Source organism: Leucoraja erinacea, chromosome 20 (genome assembly GCF_028641065.1).
Source record: "Leucoraja erinacea ecotype New England chromosome 20, Leri_hhj_1, whole genome shotgun sequence".
Classification (NCBI taxonomy): domain Eukaryota; kingdom Metazoa; phylum Chordata; class Chondrichthyes; order Rajiformes; family Rajidae; genus Leucoraja; species Leucoraja erinaceus.
The window spans coordinates 18,477,161-18,487,090 of NC_073396.1; the positions used below are offsets into that span (position 1 = coordinate 18,477,161).

At 51.8% G+C, this 9,930-nt stretch overlaps 1 protein-coding gene across 1 annotated transcript; it reads right to left on the reverse strand.

Annotated features, from left to right (window-relative positions):
• Window positions 1-3,722: 3,722 nt before the first annotated feature.
• nog2 (noggin 2) lies at window positions 3,723-5,631 on the reverse strand. The gene has a single exon (XM_055651453.1). It carries the CDS (start codon window positions 5,508-5,510, stop codon window positions 4,866-4,868), a length of 645 nt encoding a protein of 214 aa, XP_055507428.1. The 5' UTR covers window positions 5,511-5,631; the 3' UTR covers window positions 3,723-4,865.
• Window positions 5,632-9,930: the final 4,299 nt, after the last annotated feature.

Sequence of the window (9,930 nt, forward strand, 5' to 3'; positions counted from 1 at the left end):
AAATGCACAGTCTCTTGCCCAAGAGTAAGGAAATCGAGAACCAGAGGACATACGTTCTTGGTGAGGTGGGATAGATTTAATAGGAACCTGAGGAGTAACTTTTTTACACGAAGGGTGGTAGGTATATGGAACGAGCTGCTGGAGGAAGTAGTTGAAACAGGTAACTATCACAACATTTAAGAAATATTTAGACAGGTACGTGGATAGGACAGCTTCAGAGAGATATGGGCTAAATACAGGCGGGTGGGACTAGTGTCGATGAGACATGTTGGTTGGCATGGGCAAGTTTGGCTGAAGGGCCTGCTTCCACGCTGTATGACTATGAATCACCTACAGAATGCACCAGTAAGGTGAACGATGCAGCCTGTGATTTGCGCCCAGACACCACAACTGGAAACTGCAGCATTCTCCTCATGAGCTGAGCTTATGATAGTCCCACAGTGCAGCAAAAGGCCCTTCAGCCCACCTCGTCCATGTCAACCCAATGGCCTACCTGAGCTGCTTTGCTTGTGTCTGTCCACCCTCTGATCCTTTCCTATACAGGAACCTGTTGAAATGTATTTTAAACATTGTAATTGTAGCCACTCCCTTTGGCAGCACGTTTGACATACCCACCACCCTCTGTGCAGAAACATTGCCCCTCAGGCTCCTTCTTCCAAATGATGCATGACTTCCCCATCTGAATTTCATGTCCCCTCACTACCGACCTCTGCGCCAGAACGTTATGTGGTCCTCCTGCGGCAGACTGGGGCACAGACTGATGCTCCCAAACTAGTGTTGTGTGGGGAGAGCTACAGAACAGCCCTACCTACAGTCCACTTTCTAGAGGGTTTTTCTGAATCATCAGCCAGACTGCTCTGCTATTCAAATTCTAATGACTTGAAAGCACTGAATGCCCTGGCAACTGTTCTCAGCCCTTAGAAATGTCAGTGCTGATTGCCGGCTGGTAATTGGCATTATGTGCATGTGTTGCTGCAGAGCAGTCTCTCTGCTTCTCTCAACATCACCCTAAGCTGCTAACAGCCCGCTTACATCATTGTTGGAATATCATCAATATCTCAGCAATCCTTGCAATGTCACTGGGAAATTACTTGAATGTGTATGCATGGCATTTCAGTGGGTCCGACCCTTCCCCACCACTGCAGAGCCGGATCTGCAGCTCAATCTGTTTCCCAATTTTTATAATTCCAGTGGATCAAATGACTTCCCATTATATAGTATTCAAATGGTCCGAACTACTTCTAATATAAAGCCTTTGTGAAACGTCCCCCACTCCTTGGACTTTAAGTTGCCAGTTTGTAATCTCAATCCTACTGATCAGATTCAGCGCCTTGCTGGCTCTTGGCAAATGTCAATATTGACATCATTTTTCACGCCAAGGCTTCCCGTTGGGTCTAATGTCCCCGGGGACGCTTCCTCCGTCCCCGAGGTCTCTGCGACTGGTGGGCACTCCCGCTGCTCCACTGCCGTCTTCATGCCAAAGGCAACAACTGGATCTCTGAAGTAAAATGACTGAAAATATAAAGAACCGAAAGCACACAAAGACATGGCGAGTTGGCAGCTTGCGGGATCACGGAGACAGCACACAGCGGAGGAGGAGCTGTCAAAGAAGCCACATGTAGCAGATACTGGATGCACCGCCGCTCCCCCGCCCTCCTCTCCCACCGCAGCGAGCGCTGATTGTGGGCAACATTGGCAACAATGATCAGCAATAACAGCGATCACCAACCCAAGCTCAGAGCCAGTCTGCAAACACACCAAGCTGAGGCCGTTTATTCTTACAGCCTTTCAACTACCGAGGAAGGTTCCAGCATTAAGCTGGTTTACATTAATACATCTTTGAACTTATGGTATTTTGGCAGATTGTCGGCAAGATAGAACCACAGTTTACATAGAAGAGAGAGTGTGTGTGATCGTGACCCCTGGGGATATGTCAATGAAACACAAACACAGACAGTGTCAACCCGCTCTCCCCTCCACATTTGAGGGTTCAGAGGCAGTAGCTTTGTCGTGTTACCCACAACAGTTTCAGTAGGGATCACGTTTAGCTATTGTGTAACGGGGGGGTTGGGGACTAAAGCCCCCCCCCCCTCCCCCCTGTTGTCAACACCCCCTCATCACCTGTTGTCCTGTGAGGTAGGAACCAAGAGCATCAACGCTGAGACATTGCCTTGTCCAACCCCGCAGCAGCGAGCAGAGCAGAGCAGAGCTGCACTCCGTGTCCCATGCACCCCCCCCCCCCCCCCCCCCCCCCCCAGCCCCACTTCTGGTCTGAACGGCACCCACATCAAATTACAGAGAACACCAAGCACAAACAAACCCACCAAGCCAACTGACCGCGTGAGCACGAACACTTTCCAAGATATTTCCGGATCTTTTAATTTACTGAAGAGAATATTGTGTCACAAGCAAGTCAGAACTGAGCATTAATGAAAGGGGGGGGAGGGGGGGGGGGCAGTATTGGTGAATTGTGTAAGCTTCAAACACATATTTCAACAATAACCAATCACTTCACCACCAAAGCTAGAATTATGTCTGTCAGTAAAAGCATCGAGCCCCTTGCACGTGTGCGTCCTTTGGGTCAGAGAGGAGCAAACTGAAGCAGATGCCATGTCGGCCTTCCTTCAAATACAGCCGGGGCAGGCCTGGGCCATATCCCACACTGTCCTTCACACACTCCCGGGGCAGGCCTGCACACACCCGACATAGTGTGCAATATCCCACACTTCCATTCACACACTCGCAGGCCGGGGAGTTCATTAGACACAATATATCGGCCTCGACCTGTGGCAGTCGCTGCGAGCAGGGACATAGAGAAAAGATCAACATATACACGCACGGAGTTAGGTACAGAATGAATCTCCCTCTACACCATCCCATCACACACTCCCAGGATCAGACATAGAGTGAAACTCCCTCTCTCCAATATAAGATGTGTTCCCCTCAACCACTGCCCCCTTGTCTGACACCCATGTAGACCTGACTGATAAGTTACCACCGCCATGCCAAGAACGAATAACAATTAAAAAGCGGAGAGTTGGCACGGCGCCCATTGCCAAATGGTTTCATGTTTGCTGCCCGGTGCGGGGGTTAGGTCGAAGTGCTCTCACACCGAGCGGGCAGCCGCTGCCCTCACACTACAGCCGTCACACCGGGTGCTGATACCCGCTCCGCCTCGCCGCCCTGTCCCACACCCACACTCAGTGAACGTTAATCGCTCCCCGCCACCGGGCAGTGGCGACACGGCGGAATGTGGCGTGGTTCATACAAGGGACCTCGCCATTCACACTCTGCGCTGCGTGAGACAGGCAGCATTCATGAATCGAGGCAGAGGCATGTGGGAGGGGAGGATAGGGTTAATGGGCTGTGTGTGTAGGGTCTTAGTGCTAAATTCCGTGCTGTCGAGAGGGGGCGGCTGAGCGGCGCCTGCAAGGCAGTCAACAGCATCTGCTGCGAGGCCAGGCGGAAAGTCTCCATGCAACTGTACCCAGGGATCAAACTCGGGGCTTTAGAACGCTGCGAGACATGAGAGAACCGCACACAGGCCCAGAAATACCAGACAGCAGCCGACTCCGTCTCCCTCTCGCAGCGTCTTGACGTGTCCAAGGGCTTCTTAATAAATAATCGTATTTATAAATGTGAAAAGCAACGCGCAGCGAGTGGCGAATATAATCAGCAGCGTCTCGTCTTGGTCTCAATGTGTACTTTAATTAGCAAATTACAACGCGGATGCGAGGAACAGTTAGTCCGTTAAAACCATTGACTGGGCGTCTTATCAATCGCCCGTTCTGTCAGCGAACCTCTCCTTTCCACTGTGTTTGGCTGTATAAATATCTCTGTTTGTGAGCGAGGGGGGAGAGAGAGCGCGCCCGCGCAAATGCCCAGACAACGTGTCCCCATCTCACTGGCCGCATTCCAAATTAAAAACATCTTTTTTTATTTGTTTATATTTCACGATTCTGATATTTTTTTCACCTGCTTTTGCCCTCAGCTTCGCCCGGACCCATCTCTCCAGTGTCGGCGATGCAATTTCTTTCCCCGCAGCAAAGTTTAAAGCAATTTTTGTCGCTTCGGTGGCCAGTCTGGGTTGAAACCGACCCCCGTGGCCGCTCGGCCCAGCTCCTGCTAGTCTTGCTATCCCCAACTACACAGGCGATGGTTGAAAGTGACGGGCAAACCCCGCGCTCCGTTCACACTAGTATCCGGCCTCACCTGCCTGCCCGACACTCGCCGCCCCAGGCCGGGGGAGAGGAGCGGAGCGCGTTTCCCACGGGGGGACTGGGACGTCTCAGCCGCGCTCCGAGTTACTGAGACGGTCACAGCCCCCATCGCTCCGGGATCCACTCCACTTCGGATCCGATCACATTCCAAAATCTTTGTTTCAAAGATGAGACTTTATTGCTAAAAACAGTGAACCATTATATTTACATTGATATGTTTTTTAGAAAGTATATTCAAGTAAACATCTCCAATGCCACGATATCGCCTAGGTTATTATCAACAAACGGTAAAGAAATAAATAACTGGACACGTTTTTACTCATCTACACTCTATGTATTGGAAAGCTGAGTTAAGCTCTGTAATATCTTCACCTCAACTTTTTATAATAATAATTATATTACAAAAAATATCTCGGCAGCATCGAGAGTCCAGAAGCGCCGGGAGGTGCACCATTATTCCCTCTCCTCTGGGCTGGTCTGAGTCTGGTCCGTTCGCTGCCCCTCAAATAATCCACGATGATCGCCAACGTTAAATCTCTGTGTTATATAGATACAAAGCAGGGGCTTCTTTAGGATGCGATATATAAAAATAGATTTGACTAACGGCGCTGTTATACTATAGACCATGTTTATGAGTTCGCCGCATCAGCACGTACACTTGCACTCGGAAATGACTGGGTATTGTACAGGTATCCATGTGCAGTAGCGCGGTTTGGACCAGCCCTGGCAATACCATCTCAAGAACGTTTTGCTGATGGATTTGACAGGTTTACACAGCATTCCTTCCGGGAATGAGCACGACCTCTCGTTATAGCAGTTCCCCTCTTTGACAAAGCGCGGCCAGAAGCGGCCTCCCAGGTCTTTCCAAGTGTACACGACCGGGCAGTAGGTATACGACCAGAGCCACTGTTGCAACCTCCGCCGCGCCTTCTTGCCCAGCTTCATCCTCCTGCCGTAAGGCGTCTCGGACACATCCAGCCTCTTGATGTCGTTGGGCAACGCGCCCAGCGGCTTGAGGCGGCCGCCGGGGTCTCGGGGCGCCGAGGGGTCGGCGTCGGGCAGAGTGATGGACATGAAGCCCGGGTCGAAGTGACTTCCCAGCCGTTTCCGCAGCGTGCGCTCGTCCAGGTCGCTATCCTTCGGGTCGCTGTCTGGGTCCGGCTGCTCGATGATGTCCAGCACGGGCAGGCTGTCACTGGGCACCGGCCGGAGGTGCAGGTATGGTTGACACAAGCCATGTCGGAGCAGCAAGACACACAGGCAGCTCAGTAAACAGTGCGGCGGCTCCATGACTTGCCCCGGCCAGTCGGCGAGCCCTCAGGTTTATAAATAGGCAGCCGGGCCAACACGCGGCTACTTTTAATAGCACGAGTGTGGAGTGAGTGACGGGGACGCACAGGACGTGCTGAGGTTGCGGAGCACGATTAGCTGCTCCCGGCGCTCTGTGTCGCCGCCGCCTGTCCCCGCCGCCGCCGCCGCCGCTCCCGCCTCACCTCGGCCCGCCGCCCGTCTCCATGGCAACGCCGTCGCCGCCGCTCGTTGCCAGCCGGTGTCTAGTCGGGCCGGCGGCGGCCGAATGGCCCCGGACAGTGAGCGGTCGATGCGCGACACCGGCTCCGGCCACAGTCGCTCCACCCAGCCGACAAAGCGCTGCCCGCTCCCGGTGATGCTCTTGCTCCCGGTTACGCTCCCGGTGATGCTCCCGTTCCCGGTGTGATACTCCCGGTGCCACAGTCCCCAGCGATGTTCCCGGTGTCCCGGACACTCCGCATAGACTCGGCACCGAAGCCGCGGCGCGGGTTAAATATCCGGTCCCGGGGCGTCTGCCGCTGATTGACGTTCCCCCCGCCCCCGGCTTAACCCGCGCCGTACCGGACACAAGCCGAGCAGCGGCCAGAGCCCGGACTCTGGAGGCCGGACACTATAGCCCTGAAACCGGACACCAGATCCCGCAGACTGGACACTCGCTGGACACTGGATACTGGAGCCCGGACGACTCTGGAGACTGGAAAACTGCACCCGGACACTGGATCCAGCACTGGGCACTGGAGGCCGGACACTGGAAAATGGATCCAGCATTGGGCGCTGACCGGACACTGGATCTAGAACTGGACATTGGAGACTAGACGCGGGACCCGGTACTGGTTACTGGATTTGGGGCATTATGGCCCGGAGACAGTAAACTGGACCCTGGACACTGGACACTGGACAGTCACCGGACACTGGGCCAGAATGTGAGTCTGACCCCAAACATTGACCTTGGACACTGGGTCGCAGACTCCACTTCTGGACAGCTAGCGCTGGACACTGGATATCGCCCTCTGGACAAGAACCCAGGGCAGGATTCGAAATGGTTACTGACTCGAAGGTTTGCCCGGACACTGGTGGACATCACGTTAGGATGACTTCCCCGCCCCCAGATCCTAGACTCACACTCCGGACACTGGCCCGGAACTCTGTCACTGGACAGTGGACCCCGTTTGTTGGGCGAAGTCACCAGTCGTTGAAGCATCGACCTTCAGACTTGGGGTGTGGGACTCAGGCTCAGAAACCCGGGTAATTGGAGACTGACACGAGACCAGGCCTGACCAGGCCAGAGTCTGGGCACTGGCCCAACTCGTGGACCTTGGAGCCTCGCCTCTGGACACTCAAGCCCCAAACTGGACACTGGTCAATGAACGAGACACTTTGGATGACAGATGCCTATCATGTGATACCAAATACGGGACATTGGAAACCAACTCTGGCCCCTATAAACGGAGCCCGGTCCCAAATTACCCGGAAGACGGTACACTGGAGCCCAGTTACCGGAGCCCAGTTACCAGAACCCCGGTACCGGGGCCCAGATACCGGAGCCCATCCATGCACTGACCCAGTTCACCGGAATCTAACCATAGACACAGAACCAACCACCAACCTGGACACACTGCAGCAGCTGTCGATCGGAACGCCTGTTGATGTTTAGTAGAGAGTAGAGTGTTTAATCTAATTTGTTCATGATATATGTATTTTTATTTCTATTTACTTGTTGTTATTTGTACTGCACACTGAACGGACACTGGTTGAGCAACGTTTTTTTGTTTCCTCTGGGTATGTGAGTACTCAGGAAATAACAATAAAGATATACTGATACTGATACTGATACTGAGAATTAGGTCGGAGTTTCCTCGACGCTGGTCGCACGCAAATTGCGAGGACATCATCTCAGTTTCTGCTGGGATCGTTTACAACCCAGCTGTATGAACATGGAACTCTCTAACGTCAGACACCCTCTTTCTTATTTTCCCAGCTTCCCAACCCCTGCAGTTTTCTCTTTTCCCAGCCCTAACACCCGGTTCCGTTCCTCTCCTTCATTTCCTCCATCATCATCCCAGCCTTTGTGACTATCCCCACCCTTCTCACTCCCATCTGCCTCACCTGCCAACAAACCCCTCCTTGCCTGAATCCACCTATCACTTGCAGCCACTTGCCTTCACTTCTCTCTACCAGCGACCCCCCTTCCATTCCTTCAGTGTGAAGAAGGGGCCCGACCTGAAGCACCGAATCTGTGTTCCTCCACCTGACTGGTTCCTCATGCTGACTGGTCCACTGACCTTCCAGCTCCCCTGGACAATGGGCCGTCAGCAATCCCAGACATGACTGTGGACATTGGCTTGATTCCTAGGTGTAACCATCACAACTTTGTGGGCAGAATGGCCTGTTCCTGTGCTGTACTGTTTCAATTTGTCCTGCTCCAACCAGATTGGCACCATGGCCAAGAAAGCGCATAGAAACACAGAAACATAGAAATTAGGTGCAGGAGTAGGCCATTCGGCCCTTCGAGCCTGCACCGCCATTCAATATGATCATGGCTGATCATCCAACTCAGTATCCCGTACCTGCCTTCTCCCCATACCATCTGATCCCCTTAGCCACAAGGGCCACATCTAACTCCCTCTTAAATATAGCCAATGAACTGGCCTCGACTACCCTCTGCGGCAGATAGTTCCAGAGATCCACCACTCTCTGTGTGAAAAAAGTTCTTCTCATCTCGGTTTTAAAGGATTTCGCCCTTATCCTTAAGCTGTGACCCCTTGTCCTGGACTTCCCCAACATCGGGAGCAATCTTCCTGCATCTAGCCTGTCCAACCCCTTAAGAATTTTGTACGTTTCTATAAGATCCCCTCTCAATCTCCTAAATTCTAGAGAGTATAAACCAAGTCTATCCAGTCTTTCTTCATAAGACAGTCCTGACATCCCAGGAATCAGTCTGGTGAACCTTCTCTGCACTCCCTCTATGGCAATAATTATCTCCACTTCTCCCGAAGATCAAGGAGGTTTGGCAGGTCTCCAATGACTTACCAATGTCTACAGATGCGCCGTGGAGAGCATCCTATCACAGTTTGGTTTGGCAGCTGCTCCACCCAAGACCACAAGAAGTCGCACAGAGTTGTGGATGTAGCCCAGTCCACCACACAGACCAGACTGCCCACCACCGACTCCATCTACACTTCACGCTGCCTCGGGAAAGAAGCCAACAGAATCAGGGACCGCTCACACCCCGGTCATTCGCTCTTCTCCTCTCCTCTCCTCTGTAATCGGGCAGAAGATACACAAGCGCGTACCACCTGATCCACGAACAGCTTCTTCTCCGCTATTGTCAGACTAATGACCGAACTTCCCATCGGAGCAGCGTATATCTCGCATCTAACTCGCTGCGGCCCTGGTATTTGTTTTCTATCTGTACTTTTTCTACAATGTAACACCGTTCTGCACCGTTTGTTTTTTTCTCTTTTCACTCTCCGCTGTACCCATGAAAGATGATCGCACAGGTTAGAATCCTCGCGTTACAGAAACATCGCGCTATAAAGAACATTGTGTGAAATGGGAAAAGGGAGTTAGAGAGTCTCAAGATTCACAACAACAATTATATTTTCCCCGCAGGATTTTCAAAAATAAATGGATTTTCAATCGATACGTTTAAATAGTGAAAGCAGTTAGTTGCATGGTTGAACACAGTATCATCGCCCGACTGTCAATGGACGCGACCGCTTGTCAGTTTCAATGGCCACCCGCGGTGAACTGACAGACCGCACACGCGAGGAGGCTGAGGAATATAAAGACTGACTCTAAAAGCTTCTTCAGATATGTAAAAAAGAAAAGATTAGTGACGACAAATGTAGGTCCCTTACAATCAGCGACAGGTGAATTTATAATGGGAAATTTATAAAGGAAATGGCAGAATAGTTAAACGGGTACTTTGGTTCTGTCTTCACTAAGGAAGACGCAAATAATCTCCCAGAAATACGAGGGGACCGAGGATCTAGTAGGAGGGAGGAACTGAAGGGAATCCACATTAGTCGGGGAATGGTGTTAGGTAAACTGTTGGGACTGAAGACAGATAAATCCCCAGGGCCTGCATCCCAGAGTACTCAAGGAAGTGGCCCTAGAAATCATGGATGCATTGGTGATCATTTTCCAATGTTCTCTCGACTCTCGATCCGTTCCCGTGGGCTGGAGGGTAGCCAATGTAACCCCACTTTTTAAGAAAGAAGGGAGAAAGAAAACGGGAAATGATAGACCAGTTAGCCTTGCATCGGATGCTTGGGTCGAATTGTTAAACATGTTATAGCAGCGCATTTGGAAAGCAGTGACAGGATCGGTCAAAGTCAGCATGGATTTATTATGGAGAAATCATGCTTGACTAATCTTCTGGAATTTTTTGAGGATG